This window comes from Primulina tabacum, chromosome 3 (assembly GCF_025594145.1).
Source record: "Primulina tabacum isolate GXHZ01 chromosome 3, ASM2559414v2, whole genome shotgun sequence".
Taxonomy (NCBI): Eukaryota; Viridiplantae; Streptophyta; class Magnoliopsida; order Lamiales; family Gesneriaceae; genus Primulina; species Primulina tabacum.
In genome coordinates this window covers 7,388,294-7,413,312 of record NC_134552.1, presented here as the reverse complement: position 1 = coordinate 7,413,312, position 25,019 = coordinate 7,388,294, and the positions used below count along the sequence as shown (strand labels likewise).

Here is a 25,019-nt window from a genome sequence, read left to right as displayed (position 1 = left end):
GATAAACTTCATATTAAAATAATAAAACGCAAAATATTTTAATAAAGTAAATTATAATGAACAATTCATATTTGACAAGCTCGACCAAACTTCACACGAACTCAACTCAAAGACGCTGTTCTACTATTCTCTTGGTAAGCTAGATTGATGGCCTAATTTAATTAGGGACATTGAATATTCTCTTGCTACGTAAGACAGATGTCCTAATTTATTTAGTGATAGATTAAAAGTATGGACCAACATAAATTAAGTTCAATAATATGTTCATTAATTATAATACACGAGGTACATAAAAGTTTACATTTATAGGAAAATTATTAATTATAATAATCTATTATTCCACTATTTTTTTATTTAAAAAAAAAATAGAGGAGGCCCGTAAAAATGATAATTCACAGATTAGTTAATATCTATCTGCATGTGAGCTTTTCTTTACTTTTCTACCTTTCACACACTAAATCTTCTTATCCCAAAAGGAAACCAAACACACATTATTGGGTTGATATCTACACAACGTACAGAGCTAGCTCTCTCTCTAAACGCACTCTTTCATGGCTGCCCCACACTCTCGAGCTCTTTATTATGCAAAAGCATCTTTCATTCTCGATGAAAACCCTTGATTTCTACACACCCGATAATTAAAGGGCAGCTTAGCTTATCTTGCAAGAAACAGATCAGATCCTCGTGTGCCAATATCAATCCCATCATTTTTCTTTTGAGTTACGTTGTTTTCAAGGAAAAACCTTTTGATCAAGAGAAAGGGGAGGGAGGAAGGAGACAAATCGTCATCTCTTTTGCAGATCAGAGCTTTTAGTTCATGGGTATTTTCTGAAAACTCCGTTTTTGGTCGCACCTTCTTTTCTTCTCTCTTACGTTGGTTATTGGTTTATCTCTTTGTATAATTTCTCCACAGGATTCACTTTCTTGATCTAGAATAAGAAAATTATCCGATGGATTCTGGCCATAGTGATTCATCCAGCTGTGGTGAGGATCAGGAGTATGATTCACGCGCCGCCGCCGCCTACTCCTTCTCTTCTTTCGTGAATCACTCAGTACCGCCCCAGCCGACACAATTTGATCCATTTTCCAACTTTTTACAACTCCAAAATTCATCTCAGTTAAATCCTAATGTTTTCTGGCCAAGGAACGCTGATCTTAGTTCCGATCCCTGCCCTAATAACAACATCATCAACTTCCCCTTCACTGTTCCTCCCCAACCACCCACGGTGGTTGCTTCCGGCAACAATCTCATCGATGCACTGCCAGCATCCGCCGCAGAGAACGGGACTCAAAACCGGAACCCGCCGGCGCGTAACACGAAGAAAAGATCTAGAGCTTCAAGACGCGCGCCTACTACTGTTCTTACCACGGACGCATCAAATTTCAGGGCTATGGTGCAGGAATTCACCGGTATTCCTGCGCCGCCTTTCACCTCATCTTCAGCATTCCAAAGAAGCAGATTTGATCTTTACGGTGCATCCTCAAGCATGAGACTAAAACCCCAGGACGCCGCTCATCCACCGTATCTCCACCGACCATTTGCACCAGAAGCTCAACGGCCGTCTCCGCCGCTGCCATTTCTTACTTCTACGGCTTCCATTTCATCTTCAAGTACTACCAACAGTGTAGCTTCGACTTCAACTCCTCCGATGAACTACCATTCACTTTCAACTGAAAATTCAAATCTTTTCAATTTGATTTCAAACCCCAATCTCACCTCATTCCTTCCGACAGATCACAAGTTCCCATTTTCAAGTTCTATTCTCCCGTCAAAAGTTCCCGGTCTGCATTCAAATGTCAAAACGGTAGGGTTTGATGAATTTTCTTTACGCCGTGGTAACGTTTCTGCAGCCATTGGTAACCTCCCAAACCTCATTCCCTCTGATCAAATCCAACCCAGAAACGATCATAATAATGACAACAATAACGCCGATGAAATCGATCATGCGGTTCGAGCTGAAACAAGCACTTTGAATGGGATCCACAATTTTTCGAGGAATCCAAGAAATGACAAGATGAATTATTTACAGAATTCCTCGACGGATTTTCATGGCGAGAAGGGGCAGGGAAACATTGGCACGAGGAATTCGGAAGGTATGATGGAATCATGGATTTGTTCTTCCGAGTTGAAATGATTGTAGCGTAGAAAGTATGCAGTGGTAATTATGAGTTTTATGATTTTAAAGATTGAAAAAGCTTTTACTTGTGTGATCACCATGATTAATTCTTAGCAAGTGAACGTCGTTAAATCAAGTTAAATTTTACTATTTTTCTTGCTCTTAATTCCGTGAAAATAATTGTTTCTTTTTGGAATATAATATACATACATACATACATATATATATATATGTATGTATGTATAATCATTGAGCATTTCACATCATATACATCTTTCATGATGAACTTTTATAATGCTTTTTTATTTCTTCTTTTAAATAATTGTGAAGTATACATCCCTAGATAATTTTGTTCGGCTTATGTTATATATATATATAGAAAAAAAGTAGATAAATGTGAAATCGATCAGAGATTTTTATTATTGAACATGAACATATATCTAGCCAGGAGTAAGTCTTTTGTGAGACAGTCTCACGAATCTTTATATGTGAGATGAGTCAACAATATCGATATTCACAATAAAAAGTAATATTTTTTCATGGATGACCCAAATAAGAGATCTGTCTAATAAAATACGACTCTGAGACTGTCTCACATAAATTTTTGGTTCTAGATAGATAGATGATCAATTGCGGGTGGCGTCGTTTGAGTTTCACTTCGCCTCCAATTTTATTTTGTGACAATGATTGATCGAAATATTTTTCGTTAAATTTTATTATACATAAAATTTCCATTGATAATTTCAATTTTTTCTCACGATGCTTCATGCATTTTACTCTTTTATTTCGCACGTTGCATTTTTTTTAATATCACAATTATAAGTTATTTATCTGAACAAATACAAAAGAAATTAAAAAGCGAAAGTCTATCATGTGAATTTAGTGAACATTATTCGTTGGAGTTTCCACGTGTTACGATTTGTACTAAGATATGTTCCATTCTCAATTAGGGTGCACTAAAATTCAAAATTCTATATGTACAAAGTAGTACGAAAGTACATCTTTAGATTTTGATGCTCCATAAAATTTAATGCGTTCCGAATGTAAATACTCCATTTCTGGACCTAACGATTAATTTTTTTGAGCAAGGGGACCTAAATTATATATAGATAAATAAGTATTGGCAAAAATTTGTGTGAGACGGTCTCCTAACTCTTATTTGTGAGACAAATATCTTATTTGGGTTATCCATGAAAAATATTACTTTTTATGCAAAGATTTTTACTTTTTATTATAAATATCGGTAGGGTTAACACATCTCACAGATAAAGATTCGTGAGAATGTCTCACATGAGACCTACTCATAAGTATTAGTACAAGTTAATGAATTTTGAATTATCGAGACTTATATCTTCAGACGGTTACCCATGAAAAAATATTATTTCTATGTCCAATATAACCAGAGTTGACCGTCTCATGAAATAAAGATATGTGAGATTGTCCCACAAGAGACCTACTATTTGAATCATAAGGCCACAAAATCACATACATGAAACTTTAACTACACACAATTATCTGTTGTGATATCAATTAGTTTCCACAAGGGATGAAGTCAAATTGGAGGATGATTTCATGTCATAGTTGTGCACTGATCAATTAGCTCTACAAAGGATGAGATCGACTCAATTCGAGAAAGTTTTGTGATACCTCGTTGTAGCATCTGTTTCTTTCTTCTTTTTTCCGTGTTTGATCCAATGGTAGTCATTGAATCTACGATAGTGGTAATACTTGATGTAACATCTGATTAGTCATTGTAATATAAATATCGTTCAACTTTAAATTAAACTTTCACCGTTTTAAAAAAAATTACAGTGTTTTTTCATAACCATGTTAGGTTTTAAGTGGCATGCAGATTTTCCACTATCATTAACTACCTAATCAATGCCCTAATATACTTGAATGGATGGACAACTATCCTTTGCCTACTCATCTCATTTTCATTAATGAAGGCATTCACAATCTCCCGATATTGGAATGGATATATATATATATATATATATATATATATATATACCGAGAGAAAAGAACAAAAAGGCTTAAAAGAAGCAAGTAAATAAATGGGGGAAAGTGGTTCTTTACGGCGGTGTCCATTTTATTCTCGAAAGGAGTAATCTATTTCATGACATTAAGAACAAAAACTACATATGTATAAAAAAAATGTCTCTTTTCATTATACGTGTGAGTTGTGTTTCATACTATATAATATAACAAAATATAACTATTCATTCTTAAAATTATGGTATGAAACCTTGATAAAATATAAGAGATACGTATGATTCAATCATATTTATTTATTTATTTTTTTTTTTTAAAAAAAAAATTATATAATAATAGAGTAAGTCTCTTGTGAGACGGTCTCACGAATCTTTATCTGTAAGACGGGTAAACCCTACCGATATTCACAATAGAAAGTAATACTCTTAGCATAAAAATTAATAATTTTTCATGCATGACCCAAATAAGATATTCGTCTCACAAAATACGATATGTGAGACCGTCCCAAACAAATGTTTTCCATAATAATAGCATAAGATAATCCAAAATACATGTACTGCATGAATGAATAAAAGCTTTTTGGGGATTGTAAGCTACGGGAGGCATCGATTTTTGGAAACTAGGAGGAAAGGTGAAGACTTTTTTACGCGCACGTGCCCTTTAAAAGGTAATTTAATGTACCAAAAGTTATTTTTTTATTTTATTTTATTCTTAGTAATTAGGTGGGGAGTGGGTTGTCTACATAAATAATTTAGTAATTGTTGATTTTCAAGGGAATAATTAAGTTTGAGTTTTTCTTTGACTTGTGTCTTTTTGACTTATTGGCTTCGTATTTTTAATCCTCCCCATTTAATAAATATTATCATAATAATAATTATTATTATAATAATTAATGAGATGCTTATTTCAAAGTAAATACGAGACTTTTATCTCAAAAGAACTTTATTATGCTTTTAAAAGTAATTTATTTTAATTTTAAATTTAAAGAATATAATATATTGGTAAAAAAATTAAGATTAAATTTATGAAATTACAATTCAAGGCAAAACAATTGTTTATTCAGATACTAATCATACATGGGGCGAGTAATGACGTCATTTAAACGTCAGGTTTACCTCATGAAGTAGTAGTGAGGCCCATTAATTTTCAATTTAAATAACAAAAGCCCAATTATGAGGAAGCCCAATATGGACTGACTGGCCCAACAACTGATGTGATCAAACTGCAAAAGTCAATAACGACTTATTCTTTTCCATCGTTATCTGATTATTTTTAATTAAACTAGAATAAGAATTTTGGTGTGGAGATTGTAAAAGGAACCTATGGCGATGATTAACAAAAAAAAAACACACACACACGCACATTTTTCTTCAAAATAAAAAACTCATGTTTCACGAATTAATTGTGAGACACATTTCTGACTTAACCTAACTCGATTCATAAAAAATTACTAATCATTTTTCTTTGATTAATTTCAAAATTTTGAATATTAGTTAAATGGTTGATTTGAGGTTTATGTATATATTCCAGCATAATTTATATTATAAATTAAAGAAATTAGTATGGTTACAATCAAAGTTTTAATATCATTTGAGATTTTTAAAATTATCATAAATGTAATACATAATATTCACTTGATACGTAAATCCAAAGTCTAAGCCTCCTTGAATTTGATTGTGATGACTTGCATGTCAAGGTGTTGCCATATAATTGTGCGCTTTAAATTTTATGAAATTTATTTTCCTTAAACCCTATTTATTTTTATAATTGAGCATGAAAATTTGGCATTTTTGCATCCATACACTAACTTCAAAAATCTACAATGTTCGATACAAATTAGACCTATGGATGATATAGATTTTGGGAAAGCCAATTAAGCATCTCCATTCCATCCCCCAAACTTTTCCTATGCATGTTTCTATTTTTATGATAGAAATGAGTGGTCTCAAAGAAGGTTGAACTGAATAGAATTTCATTTTGTTTTGTTTTTATTACAACACTTGGCTGAGATTTTTTATTTTTATTTTACGTGAGTTTGAACTTACACCATTTCTACATAGAGCTCTCCTAGAGAAAATATGTTGAAGATATATATATGTATGATACCCTCGGATCGAGGATGGGCCCGGCCTAGTCTCGGTAGCCAAATAGTGGCCGAGTGTTCAAGAACTCCTGGCAGGCTATCTACGCGAGAAAGCCATGGCAGGAAGTCCTTTCACTTGCACGAAGCTAGCGGGAAGTCATCCAGGCCGACCTCCCAAAACACCTGTAATCATGGAAGAAAGGACATGGCCGACCTTCCATGCCGAGCTCCAAGGCCGACCTCCCACAAATTTCCGAGCCGACCTCCAAGAGGATGTCATCGCGTCGATTGGTAGTGTTTTGGCCGACATCCCAAACCGAGCTCCCGAGGGACCGAGATGATAGGCGGACTAATGCCTATGAGAACTCTTACCTAGACGACAACGGGTAGTCCACCGAGATCTAACCATATCTAGAAGATCTAACCAAAACTAGAAGATCTAGCCAAATCTACAAAATCTAACCAAATTTTTCACAAGATTCTAAGGATCTAAATCTACCAAATCAAGACTCTATTTCTGTCCTATAAATAACAGGTTTCGTTCATTATTTATTTATTCATATATTCACATTCTCTCAGCACACACAATACTCTCTCAGTTTTCTATTATCTGACTTGAGCGTCGGAGGGACTACGCCGGAACAACCTTACGGCCCCCTTCTAACGTTCTTGCTTGTGCTTCCAGATTTCGAGGGTCCGATATGAGCTCCTCAAGTGAAGATCCGACCTCCTAACTGACATCCCGGATTTTAGCAACATCAATGTGTGTGTGTGTATATAATCTCAATCCACTAATCTTAAATGTTTTCAATTGTAAATTTTTTTTATCGGAGTGCTGACGTGTCATTGAAAATTACCGGCACACATAGCGACGAGTATCGCTGACATGACAAATGATATTGCTGAAGCGTCCGATGTCATTTCAGTATTTCGGTAAAAAATTATTACAATTGAAAAAATAATGCATGTTATATATATCATATGGATTCTATTGACCCTCCAAATTGGACGGCAACTACAAATATTAATTCCCCACTAAGCTACACTTGTCTTCGTAGAATCTCTCAAGCAAAATATATCACAATGGATTCTAAGTTCATTCTTCCATAATATCAATAAAGCTAAAGACAGATATGAAATATTCATCGAAACGTATGATGCATGCCAGCTATATATTAATATTTGTGCAGGAAACAATCCAAGACAGCCATGAAATGGAAATCCCATCAGGGAGCAAGATACGACATATTCACCGGAAACTCGAATAGCTCGAAAAAGGAAAGAATCTAGGTACATACATGCATGAACCTAGAATGAGAAAAAGGGTTGCGATTATAGGGGGAAAAGGGACGTTTGCATGAGGATATATATATACTTTTAACTATTAAGCAACCTCAATTGCAAATAACAATGATTGATCGAAGGTGGGGAATGACTGTGGTTGCATTAGTGGAGAATGTGATGAAACTTTTTGTCGATTTGTCAGTATGCGCTTTAGAAGCATTCTAGATTTTGTTACATTCAATGAGGGGTCATAGAAAACAAAAAAAATGATAAAAACTTATGTGAGACAGTCTCACGGATCGTATTTTGTGAGACGAATATCTTATTTGGGTTTCTTCTCACCAACGAAAACAAAATTAATTCTAATATTTTTGCGTGTGTTAGGTTCACTGGTATATATTTATTTATGTTCATGCATCAAAATACAGAGAGATAAACTTCACAACTAAATAATATAATACTATTAAAAAAGAAAAAACGAAAAATAAATTAACTATTTCAAAACGACTCCGCTGGGGATCGAACCCAGAATCTCTGGTTCCGTAGACCAGCGCCTTATCCATTGGGCCACGGAGTCAACTTTTTCTCTCCGTTTGTTTAGTTAAATAATGTCTTTAATCTCTGGGCCTCCTTTGTTATTTCATAAATTACTAGTATTACACTAAATATTTTATTTACGTAGCAGTAATTATATTTTAGTAAAATGACTCTCAGTAAACACTCCCCGAAAAAAACAGGTTGAACAGACAAGACATCAGTATTATGTTTTCTTTTATTAATTTAAAAATAATTCAGTAGATACATGTAATACAATGAAATCTTATTACAAGATATTCGAACGGCGGTCATAGTATGTCGACGATGGATGCTGCTGTGCATGATCAAGAAACTCCTATAGTGTGGGGCTCCTGGGCAGCGACTCCACAGGTCATGTTTTATTTGCCCATGCCAAGTGTTTTCCGGCCGATTTGAGCCCCATTGTTTGAGGGGATGGTGCAAGCGATCAATCTTGGTTGGACTAATTGGATCATAGTATCGGACGCACCAGCCTGTTAACGCCCATCAAGAATCCAACTCCTTTCTCTATGGAGGGATCCTCTAGCTTCTGTCGTGAGACGCTGCTGCACTCAATTCTCGTCCGTTATCGTCCAGCACCGCAAGCGTAGCACAAGTCTTTTCAGAATTTTAGCCTCGTTTTTTCTGATGCGATCTCAAATCTATTGTAACTCAAGACTTGTTTCACTGTTAGTTGTACTACTGCTATGATTGTGCTTAAATATTTAAATTGTATCATATACTGAACTTCGGTACGATATCTATGCATGCTGAAGTAGAATTGCACGCCAAAATCAACTTAATATTTAAAATAAACTAAAGAGCAGAGATTCAGAGTAGTTTCGTAACACGTTTTTTAAATATAATTGAGCAAAATTGAATCTAACTGTACCACAAGCAATCTTGGCTAAACACAACACTACACTAGAGTGAAATGAAGAACCTACAATAAAAAATCAACAATAAACGCAGTCGAAGTTCTGCGTTATTTTACGGGCGGGCCGTTTGTGGCTGGGGCATCAGCAACTGCCTTCGTCTCCTCAAATGCAGCAACATGGACACCAAGGGCAGCTCGACCGGAGGGGTCAAGATTATTAGACCATGCCGCATCCCATTCTACAGCCTTAGCAGTGCTGCACGCCACACTTGGACCTCCGGGCACTGTTGATCTTGCAGGATTCTAAATACGAACCAAAATCAGGTTAGTTGAGTCGTTCACTAAAAGAATATGTGATTGTTTTGATTAGAAAAGTTTGGGAGAAGAATGATTTAAATCCGTAGTCGTATATGCAGATTTAAAAAGGGGTAGCGAGTGGATGCGGGTTACTATATTCGCCTTTAACCAAAGGAAATATAGAAATTTATCAACTACAAAGTTTGAATAAATTGAGCCGCTCCCTCACCCAGATTCGTGAATCTACTTCCTAGTCATGAATCATTTGCACTAGTTTGTGTACTACAATAAATTTCTGAACATGTGGGTTTTAACCATTCTCTCAATATCTTCCTCAGTTGGAATCAGTTGTGTATTATCCATCTCCAATTCCTCACTCACGGATTCAAATCCTTAAATCGCAGAACCACCACCTCCCACTACATTGTTCCTGTTTAATTCGTACGTGCTAAAAACATGAACATGCAGTAATTTACCTTGGGGAAAAACCGCTCAAAGATAGTTCGGTAGTGGTACCCTTCTTTCGTGGTTGGAGTATTCTCAGGGTAAACAAAATTTGCGTTGGCTAGCATTGCATCTGTAACCTGTCAATGTCAAAAATGAAAATCTGTAATACATATGCACCAAGCTACGTAAAATGTATAGATATAAGGATTTAAGAATGTGCAATATGTAGAGACTTAGGCCTACCTGTCGGTTAGCATGATCTTTCAAGCCATCAATCCAACTGTATCCAACTCCATCACTGAACTGCTCTTTCTGTCTGTATAAAATGTGCTAAACCAAGAAATACGAATGGCTCAAGAATTCGATGCCACATGCTAACGAATTGTCTTGTTGTTCTAATGGAAATTGATTAGAAAAGAAACAAAGATAAACTATGTTAAAGTAACGAGTACAATAGAAGAACAGCACAAACCTTGGGTAAATACGGGTGTTGCTCATCATCAAAGGCATTGCGCAAAATCCATTTTTCAATTCTTCCAAGGTCAGGTCTTACCTGTTATTTTCAGGCAAACAAAATCTTTACGGAAAATTTAACAGACTGCTAATCAATCAAAACATTATTGTTGGTAGATATCTTGTGAACTTATCTGTGACTAGAATTACAGGTTTGCCTGAGACGAGACAAACGTAAAATTAAGATCAAATAATGTGCAGTGGAATATTCAGAAATTTCTGTCAAATTCCCATCCCTCCAATTCAATGTAATAGGTGATGTTCTGTTCAATTCTCCTCCCTCCAATTCAATGTTATGGGTGATGTCAATTCAGAAATCCTAAATTATTAAGCAAAAAGTTCAAATTTTAAATCAACGTCAAGCTTCAATCTCAAGATCAGAATGTCATGATATATGTTTTGAAGACAAAACTAACACGAGATATGGTAAATAATATTTACTGAGCAAGTTTTTCCTCTTTTGTCAAATACGAACAACACTGGAGAAGGGAAATGGAGACAATGTTTCTAACTTCAATTTGTTGGCTTTTGAGCTGGTTTTTGGCTTAAATTTTCGGAAGAGATACATGTCTCACATTTGTGATCAACAAAAGCATTTTCTCGTTTTATACTGTAGGCTCAAGTAATTCATCGTGTTAGCATATAAAATGCACCGAAGTAAATTGCCAAGTTTTAAAGTAGTTCACACCCCATAAATCCATAGTTGATGCTCGAGCATGAAATTAATAAGCCTCTACTGAGACAGGTTAAGCAGTGAAAGTATCCAAAATTAATTTCCTGGATTTCTCTGAACCAATTTTAAATGAGCATATTAACGTGTCCTGTCAGGTAAAGGTTGAATAATGTCATGACTACTGTTGAAACAGTAAAGAGTGAGATATCACATAGTTCACCATTTTCCACTCTGGGTCAATACCCATGGCAATATTGATAAATTCCTTGTCTAAGAAGGGTACGCGAGCTTCAAGACCCCATGCCGAAGTTGATTTGTTGGCTCTCAAACAGTCGTATAGATGAAGCGCTTTGATCTGGCACCAAATTTTAAAATAAAACAGGCTTCATACTTGAAAATTCTTGCTATAAGTAATAAATAAAACCATATCAAGACAACCATATTACCTGTCATATTTGAAAATTCTTCCTAGGAGTAACGATTAAAACCTTATCAAGACAACCATATTATCTTTTTGGGTTTACTAAACATATGTTGTGGAAAAGTACCTTAGCACATGTTTCCTTGTGAAGCTCCTCCTTGTTGGGTGCCTTGTGAAAATACAAATAACCGCCAAAAATCTCATCAGAACCTTCACCAGATAGAACCATTTTTACTCCCAGAGATTTTATTTTTCTGGACATGAGAAACATTGGAGTACTGGCTCTGATAGTAGTCACATCATATGTTTCAGTATGATAGATAACCTCCTCTAGTGCATCTATTCCTTCCTGATTTTACAATAAAAAAAAGAGAAAATGATAAAAAAGCAACAGTGGTGTAAAATAAATTATTCAACATTCATATAATAAATATACCTGCACAGTAAAATGAAACTCATGATGACGAGTTCCCAGATAGTCTGCCACTTCTCTTGCTGCTCTCAGATCAGGAGAACCCTGAAACAGAGAAAAACAAGATTAATAGTGTAGAGGGACAAGTGACATAGAATTGTAACTTTAGCCGTTAAAGAATAGGAACAAAGGTTGAGAAATAGCATTGATTGGTTATACAGGGATTAAGTGAAGATCGACAAGATAGATTGCTTTCGCCATTGTTATACAAAGAAGTAAAGATTTGACAGAAAATAGTGCATCAATGTGACACCAAGATGCTAAGTTTTAACCGATACCAGTGCCTTGAACTAAAAAATAAGTCAGTAAAATATATGATTTTAGTTTTTGTATGTTTTTTTATAAAAAAGTTGGTATGCCGGCTACGTGCTCTTTTCATCCCCTTTGTCATACACAATGGAAGATTCTGCTGAGTAACGGTTTGCATTTGTTTATATACATCACGTATAAATTTAAACAGAATGCAGAAAATAAACTTCACAAAATTGCTTGGACAAAGGGCACAGTTGCGCTTAGAGGTTCCGAAGTTAATATCAAGAAGCTTGCGGAGAATTTTGTGGCAAGCACAGAAGTCTGAAGAGGAGATATTCCAATTATTCTTTTCATTCTTCATAAAAATTGTCAATTCTCCTTTGCACGAGAGAGTTACTAGGGAATCAAAACCACTGAGGTGCGGAACATACTTGGCAACAGAACTGCTACAACAACTGGAAGCAATGACTGTTGTTAAAGTTTATCACCTTTAAGCCAATGCAAAAGGTATGCAATTGTGATCCCCACTGGCAGGCTGCTTCGGAATCAACCAAATAGCGGGAAGCCACCGAAGCAACAAGCGATGAGTCCAATCCACCAGATAAAAGTACACCAAAGGGTACATCTGTCATGAGTCTCTTCACAACAGCCTGCAAAATAGTTAAAGAGCATAAGAAAATGTAATTTAAAAAAGCCACAATATGCACACAAAGATTTGATAGATGCACAATTTCAAGGCAAATCATTTCACAGGCTTAATTACAATAGCTGATGCTAAAAGAGTATGGATAAGAAACATTTTTAAAACAAAATTGTATGGTTTTGAAGGAGAAAAAACAAAACTTGAAATGATATGAATGTGACATACGTTACATCAAACATAATAAAGATGAGGCTATAACATGAATAAGACATGAGAATAACACAACATAAATAAGTAAGATTTACAATTGTAAGAGTTGAAAAAAAATATCGAACAGTAAACTGTAAAAAAGAGAAGGCATTTAGAGGACTATCAATGCAGAGTAGCTAGGAAGAAAGAAGTACTTGGGAAAGGAAAAGAAATGAGATCAGGAGGGACTGAAAGGAAGAGAAAGACCAATCTGATTCAAATACACACAAGAAAGATAAGACTCGAATACTCAGATATTTGAAGAAAGCAAAGAATAAATAAACAGAAGAGATGAAAATCACTGATTAATAATTTTTTAGATAAGCACAGACCACATCTAATGGTTAAGGCAAAATAATATATAGCACAACAGTCAATTGGAAACAGAATTGATCAAGATAACCTTCTCAAAGGCCTTGCGCAGTACTAGGGGCTCATAAGGAGCCAAAGGTATCTGTTCTGAAAACCATGGTGGGTTGTACCACCTTCTGAGCCCTCCTGTTGCCATTATCATATTAGCATATTGCAGCAGTAAATATATTTGCAAGTAGTTTACTGCAGAACAGAGAAAATTCGGGCATCCCAGAACATGTTTAGCAAGATGCTTCTTCAGCTAAGGAACAAGTTCCCATTTCTATCATAATCAACTTCAATCCCCAGATTCTTAGTTACAAATATATTTTACAGTTCCAGTATCATGCAGGACTTTATGTTTTGATAAACTAATTTCACATTACTAGTAAAAAGGATCACATAAAGATTAGCTAAACAAGTGGATTTAATGTCTTGCAAGCATGAAAATGCCTTATCAGCTAAACCCACCATACAACAGATCAATAGCTATACTCATTACTTCTGGATGAGCATGATTTAACAGTATAGAACTTAAACCTTCATGCATTTGTCAATAAAATAAATGACAACATCTGCAGGAAAAAGTTGGATGTTTAAGTTACATTGGCAAAAAGAACAGTTGCAGTCAGAATAGTTGAAGCAAATTAAATTGCCCTCTGGGGATTTCAAGTTCATCTAACATACCGCTTTTGCTTGAATAGATGTGTCCTGGAAGGAAAGACATGAATCGTTCACAATCATCACTTAAAGCTTTCATCTCCGAAGCAAACCATATTGATCCTGAGAGTGAACCATTTAGTTAAGCAAAAACCTTGTCACAAGATAACCGAAACAATTTTCATATGAAAGGGTTAGGCTTTAATCCAAAGGAGAGATCCACAAATGAAACTTCCTTTTTTAACAATGCATCTACAGTGCATCATAACATGCAGCATTCAAAACATAAGAAAAGAGAATGATGCCAGTACCCTGCTGCTGCATACCTAGTTACAGTGTACTATGGGATTACTGCACAGAATCACATCCAAAAGATTTAATGTAGGGAGAAAATGGTCACATACCATCAAGACCCCAGCCTATGTAAAGGGGAGTAATACCAATCGCATCTCGAGCAGCAATGAAACTATTGTCGCGAGTGTCGAGAAGAACAAATGAAAACATACCATCCAACATGTCAACAAAATCCTCACCGTGTTCTTCATACTGGAAAAAAAATTATTCAAATTGTATAAAAAACTGATGTAAGAGGCAACGAGCTTACCTCATATAATTCTGAAAATTTTTCAAGGAACTACTCGGGAACAACAGATAAAATTGTCAGATGTTATCATGCAGTGGCACACTTCTATCTCCAACTACTGTCAGTCAAGTACTAACCAGGTGAGCGATAACTTCACAATCACTTCCAGTTCTGAACTGATGAGACTGCAGCTTCTTCCTAAGTTCTTTATGGTTGTAAATTTCTCCATTAACCTGAAAGTAACAAGAGAGAGGATACAGGAAAAAAAAAAAGAAACATCACATGTCTTGTAAAAAATAATCAAGATTTTCCCAGGAATTGTAATGTAAAGCACACAAATATTGGAAACTAAAACACATGGAGAGAACTATGTTTCTGGTAAGCCTCTTTTCTTCGTTCAAGGAACATAAACTTTTGGCAAGATGATTTCTGATTGTGAGTGGTCAACGGAAATGATTTTTCTTCCAGATGCCACATAACTGGGAAAATCATACTTTCCATTTTAATAAAAATAGAAGTAAATTATAGTTTACATATTTACGGGGAAACAAAACTCCTCAAAAACATTGGAGCTGGATGAAAAGACACTATTACCCCATAAAAAGGTATTACATAATGAATCTCAGCCGCTTAAAAGACAATCAATGTGAGAAATTCTTTTTATGCAAAATTTTACCTACCGTGACAACAACTGTTTTGTCTTCATTATACAGTGGCTGATCCCCTGATGTAGGATCTACAATTGCCAAACGCTGATGAGCAAGATAACAGTCCTGATGATAGTGCAAGCCGCTCCAATCAGGACCTCTGTGCCGCAACCTATGGGCTCCAAATACAAGTAACAATGACTCAAAATAATATCTAGATTGTGCAACGCTTTATGTAATGATAATACAATCATGGACAGAGCCAGTAAGAACAGCTACCAGCCAAAACCGAGCTTAACAACCAGCATCACTAAATAATTTTCATGTGACTTTGATTAAACATGATTCAATTGTTGTTTAATATAAAGTCTTCATATTGAAATAAGAATATTGATCGAAAATCATCTTGAAACAATTGTTTTAGACATGACCAACATTATCGACAGATGACAGTTAAATAAGAAATTATTAAAATATTACAATATTGAAAAAATTAACACGGCAACAGAAAATAACAATAATAGAGAAATTCAATATTAAACGTCCCCCATCCCCACACTCAAAAAATTGTAATTTTTTTCTGATTTGCAGGAACAGCTTTCACTTCTTATAAGACATGATGGTCATTCAACCTTTCCCATAAAATGTCAATTCTTTCTGATTTGCTTCATATCACAGAGATAATTCCTGTATTGATTATAAAATTGTCCCATTAATCACTTATGCAACCAAAAATTCAACCACTATATTTCAAATAATGTATCACTCCAGGTTTTTGTCTCGCAAAAACAAATATAAAAGTACATTTTCCGAGGGAAAAAAACTAATAATCTTGCGACAATTAACTGATAACACGAGATCGATATATCATAAGTCTACGATTTTCATATATGAAAATCAAGAAAACGAAGATCAAAACACATTTTCCAAATCAAACAATAACACCAGAACCAATAGATAACGCACGGAAAAAAAAACCCACAATCATCGCAGATGAAGATAAATTAAACCTTCTGGAGAGCTCGATGATCCTGGACCGCTTCGCCTGAGAGTTTTCAGTGACACGGAGAACTGCGAGAATTCCACACATGGCTTCTTAACCCAATCCCACTTTCTGAAGAGAGAAGAGGGATAGACAGAGAAAGACAACGGCTACAAGTCAAGGTGAATGGTGGCTAACGAATCATCACAGCCGTTTATTTTGAAAGATTCCGTGATTTAATTAGGGTTTAAGCACTCTGGGTCCACATCTTCATAATCAGCCTATTTTTGGTCTTTTTATTTTGCCTTTTGTACTGATTTTTTACCCTTCACATTCTACCAAAAGTTAGGATTTTCGAAATATTACATTTATTACAAATTCATTTTTTTTATTTGAGTGATTTATATTATGACAAAAAACGATTTCACGACTCGTATTTTGTGAGACAGATCTCTTATTTGGGTCATCCATGAAAAACTATTACCTTTTATGCTAAGAGTATTACTTTTTATTGTGATATCGCTAGGGTTGACCCGTCTCACATATAAAGATTCGTGAGACCGTCTCACAAGAGAATTACTCTTGTATTATTCAGAAAATAGTTAGTCTTGTATTATTCAGAAAATAGTTTTATGTTGATGTAATTAATTAATAGATTATGCATATTCAGAAAATAGTTTTATGTTGATGTAATTAATTAATAGATTATGCATTTGCATACCTTGTTAAAATATTCCATTTGTTGGTATTATGTAGTGGACCATTGGCATTAATATCCTTGTTTGTTTGGGCCATGGAAAAAGACTCTAATCTAACTGGACCAAAGATCCAAATCAAGTTTCTCCTACTCTATTGAATTTGGCTCCATGGGCCCAAGTTGTACCTGTGGAATCTAATTATTAATTTGATTTTAAAATTGCAAGTTTTATGAATTATTGTAGTCACGTTTCAATGATTTAATTGTGATTGAATATTACTCTGGATGTCTTGAACAAGTACAAAAATCGCAGCAACAGTAATAGCAAGTTGAGGTAAGGAATTTCCTTTCTCCGCAAGACGAAATTGCCCGTAGTAAAGTGTTATACGTTGCAGGCAATCGTCCCTAAGATACAACGACTTCAATTTGAGAGTTTGCAGCACTTCAAATCTCGAAACTAGCGAACAAAATTATGCAGCAACTATCAAGTATGGAAGAGAGTAAAATGCAACAATATGATATCAGAATTTTCGAACCATGATAATGAAGTATGTGAGGACTATTTATAAATGACCACTGGGTGTGTAGAAGAGAGGCGTCTTTCCGGACCGAATGCGTAGAAGATTCACAACTTTAGACAAGGAACACATTGTTTGGTGCAAAATCAGCCAAGAACAGATGCTTTGAATGCCAAGGGACGCACATGTTTCCTGAATCAGCGCAGCGCGCGACAACATGCGCGGACGCGTGCAACATTCTGCCCGCGAGCAGCAAGGCGCGCGCGTCCGCCCGCGCTAGAAGCTGCGCGGCCGCGCGCCTTGCTCTGTTCGAAGGCTCTGAACCCAGCAACAAACGCGCATCCGCGCGGGATGTGCGCACCTGGGTCTGTTCCGTATGCAACATTTTGCTCACTGTAGTGATAACAAATTTATTTTTCAAATAAATTTGTTCTAAAAAAATAATATTGATCAAAGATCGCATCGCACCAAACCAAGCCGGGCGCGTTTTTCACCAAGATACAACTTATTAGCGTCTTCTCCTTTCTAAGAACTTCAGGTACCCCTTGGAACCCAAACCCTCAACTCAAATTTATAGTTTATAAGGAAGAACCAACTTGTCTCTTTTTCTGATGTGGGACAAGTCTCACTCCTTTTCTTTTCAACACTCTTCTTAATTCATTTATCCAACATTAATTTAAATAAGTCCGTTACGAAATTAATTGTTTTAAATGGGATAAATGTACCTAATTTTTATATTCCATATATAAGTCACACACATTTCATGAAATATATATTTAGTTTTTATTTATTTATCGATGATACTTTAATAAATTCGAGATACAAACGAGAGAAATAATTGGACAATAATATAGATTAGGTAATAACTATCTCTTTCTTTGAAATAATAATGTGTGTCGTGTTACACACATTTGATTAGACATTATATAATATATGCTCTATATAATTTTGAAAACTATATAAAATGTTACATTGCCTGGAGACATATATAATATACATGCTTCAATAATTACTACAGAATTTTTCCTGTATATGCACATTTATACATGCGGAGTATTAAAATAAAATTAAATAAAAAATAGTGTACGGGAAACTACAATATTAAATGATTGGTGGACGTGGACACGCTGCATGGAAATATATTGGCGCCTAGTTTACCAAGAAGACTATAGACTTTGCCGTGGAAATGTGATATATAAATATACGCAATATATTATATTTTAAAGTATTTTGATATAAATAATATTTTTGTGATTTGATTGAATGATTTGTATGTTATTAGTTGTTTTAATGAAAAATTATTTAATTTTTTTCATTGTTTTGATATATATTTATATTTTAACATTCCATACATTATATGTAATTTACATATATTGGGGTAATAATTTTATAAATAATATCCTCTAAAAGCATAATTAATCATACGCACTTTCATAAACTATAAGGAATATAATATTTAACGTAATATTTTTATTTTGCATAACAAAAAACCTAGAGATACGTTTCATTTAAAATTTAACTGTAAATTTTATAATTTATAAGAAGACTGAAGAATTTGAATGGGTTCGTGTGGTCCGAAGAACTTACACGTGGCATTAGTGAGGTGAGATATTCGGTAGAAACCTATTGCAGCAAGCAAATAAGCAGTTTAGCGGAGACTGAACCAATTATTAATTATTTATTTAGTTAATTAATTAATTAATTAATTAATTAATCAAACATTGAGCTTATGAAGTGTGACACATGACATCCAAATTAAACCTGTTCCTTTTTTATATTGTTCAGTTCCGACAATCAACTTTGCTTCCAAAGCAATCTATAAATTTCGATTTCTAGGGGGAAGTGGTTGCAATAGTGTCAATTTTCAAATATTAAATTTTATGATTATATTTAGTGAGAAAAATAAATTATTGAGTTTACCTTTTTATTTCAAAAATTTTACTATAATTTAATTAATGAAAAAACTTATGTGAGACGGTCTCACGGTTCATATTTTGTGATACAGATATCTTATTTGGATCATCCATGAAAAATATTACTTCTTATGCTATGAGTATTACTTTTTATTGTGAATATCGGTAGAGTTGACTCGTCTCACAGATAAAGATTCGTGAGACCGTTTCACAAGAGACATACTTTTTAATTAAATCGATCGACTGCATATATATTTTGAATATGTTATATTATATTATTTTATTTTTTTTTAAATGTTTCAAGTAGAAAAAAAGGTGTTTTAATGGTGTAAATTTTCTTAACTAACTTGTGACTTTTGTTAGACTTTGTGTCCGAGGTTCTAACATTGAATTCTCGCCTTTTTGATACAGACTAAAATATATCGTATGTACGTCGGAATCACTTAATTAGAAAGAGTTTTATATGATTAAAGACCCTAACTGTAAGGTAAAAATAAAATATAAATTGTTGATATATTAATTAAATTTCAATAAATTAATCGAAATGCATAATAATTATATTATTTGGTGGAAATAGTTTTCTGAGACGATCTTGATGGGAGACCATGTAAATTAATGTGTCGGTAAAACCCGTGAAAATTCTTGGGAAATGAATTAATTAATTAATTATAGATAATTTTTATCATGGTTAGTCTGACTTATCTTTGTTATTGACGTTTGATATCCAAAGAAAAAAGAATTATCCGTTTTTAAATAAATAAAATTTGAGGTCTAAATATATTTCAAATTTTTATTCTAACATAATATAACTCCCACGCCCCAATAAAACAGACTCAATTACTATAATTTATTTATTTTCTCGAATTTATCAAAGTCGAATATGAACTATATATATACATTCTCTAACTAATTAAGGCCAATTTTTTTTTTTCTAAAAAAAAAACAAAGCAAATCGAGAGTGCTATGCTTGTTAGAAAAAAATAATAATTAACAAAGACCATTTTATTTTTTTATAATTAAAAAAAGAAGAAGCAAATCAACTGTATATGGTAATCGATCGAGAAGATATAGTAGAAAGTTTGATAAACCAACTTCTTCTCTAACAATGTCTGAACAGTCACATTATTAGACTTGCTAAATATTAGAGGACGTCACTTGTATTTGTTTTTCTTCTCGCTTCCTTGATTAAGCAAAGCTTTTTTCGTTAATATCGGAGTCACTATACATACATCAATCTTATAGAATATACAAGAGAAAATTATTTTAATAATGTAAGTAAGTTTGTTTTAGATTTTAATCTTGTAACTTGTCGAACATTGATTTTCATATAGTAAATTAGTTTTTTTTGGTTTGGTCATTTTTTTGCCCGAAATCACTAAATCCAATTAATATTGCTTATTTACATTGACATCGATGATCTCCTACGTGGCTCATGCGACGATAATAAAACATACATTACATATATTAAAATCTAGCAAAACGAAAAGTTTTTCATCCAATTTTGAAATGTTGAGTATCATTAAAATTTATTCTTTACCTTAATTTAATGTTGCTTATATGAATTTTAACGTCTCTAACATTAGTGTTATATGTACCATATAAGTCATGTAAGAGAGAATAAGCATTATTCGTCGGATTTAATGATTTTGGGCAAAAAATAAATAAATTCAATTTACTAAATGAAAATCAAATTTTGAAAAGTTCCATGACGACTAAAATATATAAAGCACAACAATGAAGACGTCGGATGGGTGAAATCTTCGAATTCCATGGATAAATTCCAAGCCGATTGAAAAATCTATTTGTTTTCAAATTTCCTGATTTATTTGTACATACGATATTAATTTTGTTAGACAGCATCAGATTGGATTAATAAATATATTCGTTTTGCCAGTGGTCCATGCACGAGCGATACGTTCATGTGGGGAATTTCCAAAATCAAATCCGTCTTGGAATTCAGGAATTTTATAAAATTCCAAACCGATTGAAATCTCAACTATAAGAAACGATGTTAGATTACATAACATATGCATACGAATGCATGCATGTACAATTTTTGGATTAATTCTGGTTGAATTTTTCTTTATTTGATCAAAATACGTTCAACTTAAAAATATCATCGTATTTTCTATATAATAAATTAATTAAATGCCATGCAAAAAGATGCAACGAATGACGAAAGGGCTACCAACGTTGCGTGCATGGGATCTCATTTATTCAAATGTCCAAAGGGAAGCCAACACCTGTCTGGTCACTTTCTTTCTTTAGAAATTTTACGCAACCTGAAATTTCTAAAACACCCTTTTGATTTTTGTTATTCATAAATTAATCCTAGCAGATCTTCACGGCGTCGGCTATATATATATTTTAACCAAATAGTGTATAAATTTCTTAGTTCTCTGGGATAATTTTCTCCGACTTCTATCCGGAGAAATAACTTTTTGGGTTCATTAATCATCTTATTTTGGGTATGATTCATTAATTTTTCAAATTTTGGTTTTGATACACTAACTTTAATTCTTTTATTTTTTTTTTTGCTTTCAATCACATGCTAATTAAGCAATTATTCAAAAAGCTATCTAACACAGTGATTATACAACTAACATCTATATAACTATTTAAAAACTTTTGATTAAAAAAAGCTATTTAAATTTTTTTGATTCTTAGTTATAATTATAAAAAAGCTAAGTCAATTTCAATTTGTGCCGCTAATTGTTTAACTGATCAAATTTTTTTTAAACCATACAGTAGTCCAACCGTTACAGTTTAACTCAAATCTATTTAATAAGAGTACTGATATGACACCCAAAAATATTAACATAATATCGAAAATTACTAATTTGTCAAATTGTACGTCACCAATAAAATCAAGTAACTAAAAGTTAATTAAAAGCTAGTGGATCAAAAGTATATGTTATAAACTTAATTAATATATCAGAACCCAAAATTGGACTTATATTCCATAAAACACCACCCCAGAACATACGCCTTGAAAATTAACTACTTCAGACTGCATAAATTTGTTGGGTGTGGTGTAATAAATAATTGTCGAACCAGATATTTATCAAAAGAGTATAGGGCAATATTGTAATTTCAGCACCTAGAAATAATTAATGGAATGCACAGTGTCTCATTGACATACAGACGAGGACAAAGATATATGGTTATATATAATGTGGATGCTCTATTTATTTGGTAGGAGAGAAAGGAGGCAAGCCAAATCACAAGGAAACATTTCAGATAAATTAAAATTAAAAAATGGGTAGGTCTCCTTGTTGTGATGAGACTGGTTTGAAGAAAGGTCCTTGGACTCCTGAAGAAGACGATAAGCTCATCACTTATATCCAAAAACATGGCCATGGTAGCTGGAGAGCCCTCCCGAAACACGCCGGTACGAAACGATTATCGTTATTTTTAGTGTTGTTATATGTGCTGATCATGCTTCATCATGTCTCAAAATGATGTACAATGATTGTTGATTTTACTTTTTTCATCCTTTTGAAGGTCTGAATAGATGTGGAAAGAGTTGCAGGCTTCGTTGGACAAATTACTTGAGGCCCGATATCAAGAGAGGGAAGTTTAGCCAAGAAGAAGAACAAACCATTCTCAATCTTCATGCCATCCTTGGAAACAAGTATAAGAAATTATTCTTATTTATTGTTTTCTTGAGTGGTGTGATCGACCATGGCTTGAATAATTAAGTTTAAATTAATTTTGTATATTTTTGGATAAATTAAGGTGGTCCGCGATCGCAACACATTTACCAGGGAGAACAGATAACGAAATCAAAAATTTCTGGAACACGCATTTGAGAAAGAAGCTCATACAAATGGGGTTCGACCCTATGACCCATCGCCCCCGGACCGACATCCTTTCGAGCCTGCCTTCGCTCATAGCATTGGCTAATCTCAAAGAACTGATTGAAAACCCTACATGGGAAGAGCAAGCCATACGGCTCCAAGCCGAAGCCGTTCAGATGGCTCGGTTCAAGCAACACTTGCAACAATGCCTCCTTCAGCCGTCACCAATCCACACTTTTCAAAACATTAATAATCCCACTGTTCAGGATCTTGAAACTTTCAATATTCTCTCTGCTTTAAGCCAGCTAGAAACCGTGGAGCTGCCGCCATCTGTGGCCACCGGAAGTTTTCACGACTCGATACCCTTCGCCCATTTGCCGGATTTGCAAGTAGACGCCGCCTTGGTTCAAGGTCCTGATTATGAGGCGGTTCTGAGTCAAGGTGAGAATGACTCTCCGGCATCCACATGGAATATTCCGGTGAGTCTTTCACCATCTCCGCCACCTGAAGCTGTCGTACCGATGACGATGAGGGAAACTTCCTTTACCAATACTGGGGATGCTTGCAGCACATCTAGCTATGGAGGGGCTCACATTTGGTCTGAACTCCTTGACGACCCGCTGTTTCATGATATTGTTTAGTCCTGTTCAATGATTTTTAGATATTAATTAAATAAGGTTTTACATTATCGTTTGGAATTTTGCGGTTTGTTTTTGTTTTTGGTGGCTTTTTTTCAACTTTTTTGAGATCACCCAAAAAACATATATATGACATTGTAAATTATATTTTATACGTACATGCTTGTAATTTCATGATATAATTTTTCTCCAATTTCTTGTTAATTTGATCCTTTTTTTTCCAGAATATACATGTAAATACACTTCGGATAGTTCTTCCTATAAATTTCTTTTAATATACCAAAAACTCTTCGTGTAATATTATATAAAAATGCAGATAATATTATACTTTGAATACATACATATATACAATCACTGATAATTCATTAATTGAAAAAAAATACGTGTAAATACTAAATTGTTTTTCCATCATAATAAATATTAATTTTGAAATTATTTCATATATAAAATGCAAAAAATATCAATTTAAACAGTAACAAAGTATCATTAACTTACTATTACATCTTAAAAAATTACATTGTTTCTTAACTTTTATTATTTAATACCAACATATAATAAAACATTTCTATATGATATTTATTGAAAATACATATTTTGCATGTTATTATAAATCAATGAATCTCAACGATCCTTAGAGTTTCATATATTACAAGGACACGTTAGAGTAGATTCAATGAAATCTACAAAAATGATCTTTTTAAGATATATTAATATTTTAATATATAATATATTATCTAATTAGCAATATACACATAAAACTCAGCAATAAATAAATATATATACACAAATAAATATATATATGAAATGACGGGAATCTATGAAAAAAATTAATAATAAAACTAAAAACGCTAATGATCTATATTGTTAATCAAAATTAAAATCCTTTTTAATGATATTTTGGTGAATTTAAAAAAATTCCATGTTTCTCTTCAACCCCTATCGGTTTCTCTTCTCTCTAAAAAATTATCATGTAGTTTATTTATATGAACAAATCTCTTTTTTTTTTTTTTGTGGATGATTTTCTCACATATATAAAAATATAATATTTACATACCGTACATTACACAACAAAGGTAAAAATTTGTGTGAGACGGTCTTACGGTTCGCATTTTGTGAGACATATATCTTATTTGAATTATCCATGAAAAAGTATTAATTTTTATGCTAAAAGTATTAATTTTTATTGTGAATATCGATAGGGTTGACCCGTCTCACAGATAAAAATTTGTGAGACCGTCTCACAAGATACCTACTCTTACACAGATACCAAGCGTGTTTGTGAGATATTAATTTCCGATGTGTCTACATTTATTTACGTGTTAAATAAGTTTCTAGGCCTTTTCTTACTTTTC

The 25,019-nt window shown here is 33.7% G+C and overlaps 3 protein-coding genes and 1 non-coding gene across 4 annotated transcripts; 2 read left to right on the top strand and 2 right to left on the bottom strand.

The window, feature by feature from the left end:
- Positions 1-464: 464 nt before the first annotated feature.
- LOC142539769 (uncharacterized) lies at positions 465-2,283 on the top strand. Its single transcript, XM_075645458.1, has 2 exons — positions 465-821; positions 914-2,283. The coding sequence occupies exon 2, from the start codon at positions 951-953 to the stop codon at positions 2,133-2,135; it is 1,185 nt and encodes a 394-aa protein (XP_075501573.1). The 5' UTR covers positions 465-821; positions 914-950; the 3' UTR covers positions 2,136-2,283.
- Positions 2,284-7,983: 5,700 nt separating this feature from the next.
- Positions 7,984-8,056, bottom strand: TRNAR-ACG (transfer RNA arginine (anticodon ACG)). The gene has a single exon. It is a non-coding gene; the product is annotated as a tRNA-Arg (tRNA).
- A 754-nt stretch (positions 8,057-8,810) lies between these two features.
- LOC142539768 (asparagine synthetase [glutamine-hydrolyzing] 2) lies at positions 8,811-16,341 on the bottom strand. The gene is made up of 14 exons (XM_075645457.1): positions 16,130-16,341; positions 15,153-15,291; positions 14,610-14,705; positions 14,294-14,435; positions 13,917-14,012; positions 13,282-13,376; positions 12,475-12,636; positions 11,699-11,779; positions 11,390-11,611; positions 11,062-11,196; positions 10,128-10,208; positions 9,899-9,985; positions 9,685-9,792; positions 8,811-9,214 (listed from the first exon to the last, which is right to left on the bottom strand). The coding sequence occupies exons 1-14, from the start codon at positions 16,207-16,209 to the stop codon at positions 9,020-9,022; spliced, it is 1,719 nt and encodes a 572-aa protein (XP_075501572.1). The 5' UTR covers positions 16,210-16,341; the 3' UTR covers positions 8,811-9,019.
- A 6,099-nt stretch (positions 16,342-22,440) lies between these two features.
- Positions 22,441-23,842, top strand: LOC142538907 (transcription factor MYB53-like). The gene is made up of 3 exons (XM_075644198.1): positions 22,441-22,620; positions 22,734-22,863; positions 22,968-23,842. The coding sequence occupies exons 1-3, from the start codon at positions 22,488-22,490 to the stop codon at positions 23,668-23,670; spliced, it is 966 nt and encodes a 321-aa protein (XP_075500313.1). The 5' UTR covers positions 22,441-22,487; the 3' UTR covers positions 23,671-23,842.
- The last annotated feature ends 1,177 nt before the right edge of the window (positions 23,843-25,019 follow it).

Bases quoted from the DNA above. Each gene is read 5' to 3' on its own strand.
- LOC142539769 (XM_075645458.1), top strand. From the start codon at position 951: ATGGATTCTGGCCATAGTGATTCATCCAGCTGTGGTGAGGATCAGGAG.
- LOC142539768 (XM_075645457.1), bottom strand. From the start codon at position 16,209: ATGTGTGGAATTCTCGCAGTTCTCCGTGTCACTGAAAACTCTCAGGCG. The intron at 15,292-16,129 runs GTTTAATTTATC...TGGAGCCCATAG, and splicing joins ATCATCGAGCTCTCCAGAAG to GTTGCGGCACAGAGGTCCTG. The intron at 9,986-10,127 runs GTTTGTGCTGTT...TTCTTGGTTTAG, and splicing joins AACACCCGTATTTACCCAAG to CACATTTTATACAGACAGAA.
- LOC142538907 (XM_075644198.1), top strand. From the start codon at position 22,488: ATGGGTAGGTCTCCTTGTTGTGATGAGACTGGTTTGAAGAAAGGTCCT. The intron at 22,621-22,733 runs GTACGAAACGAT...ATCCTTTTGAAG, and splicing joins AGCCCTCCCGAAACACGCCG to GTCTGAATAGATGTGGAAAG. The intron at 22,864-22,967 runs GTATAAGAAATT...GGATAAATTAAG, and splicing joins CATGCCATCCTTGGAAACAA to GTGGTCCGCGATCGCAACAC.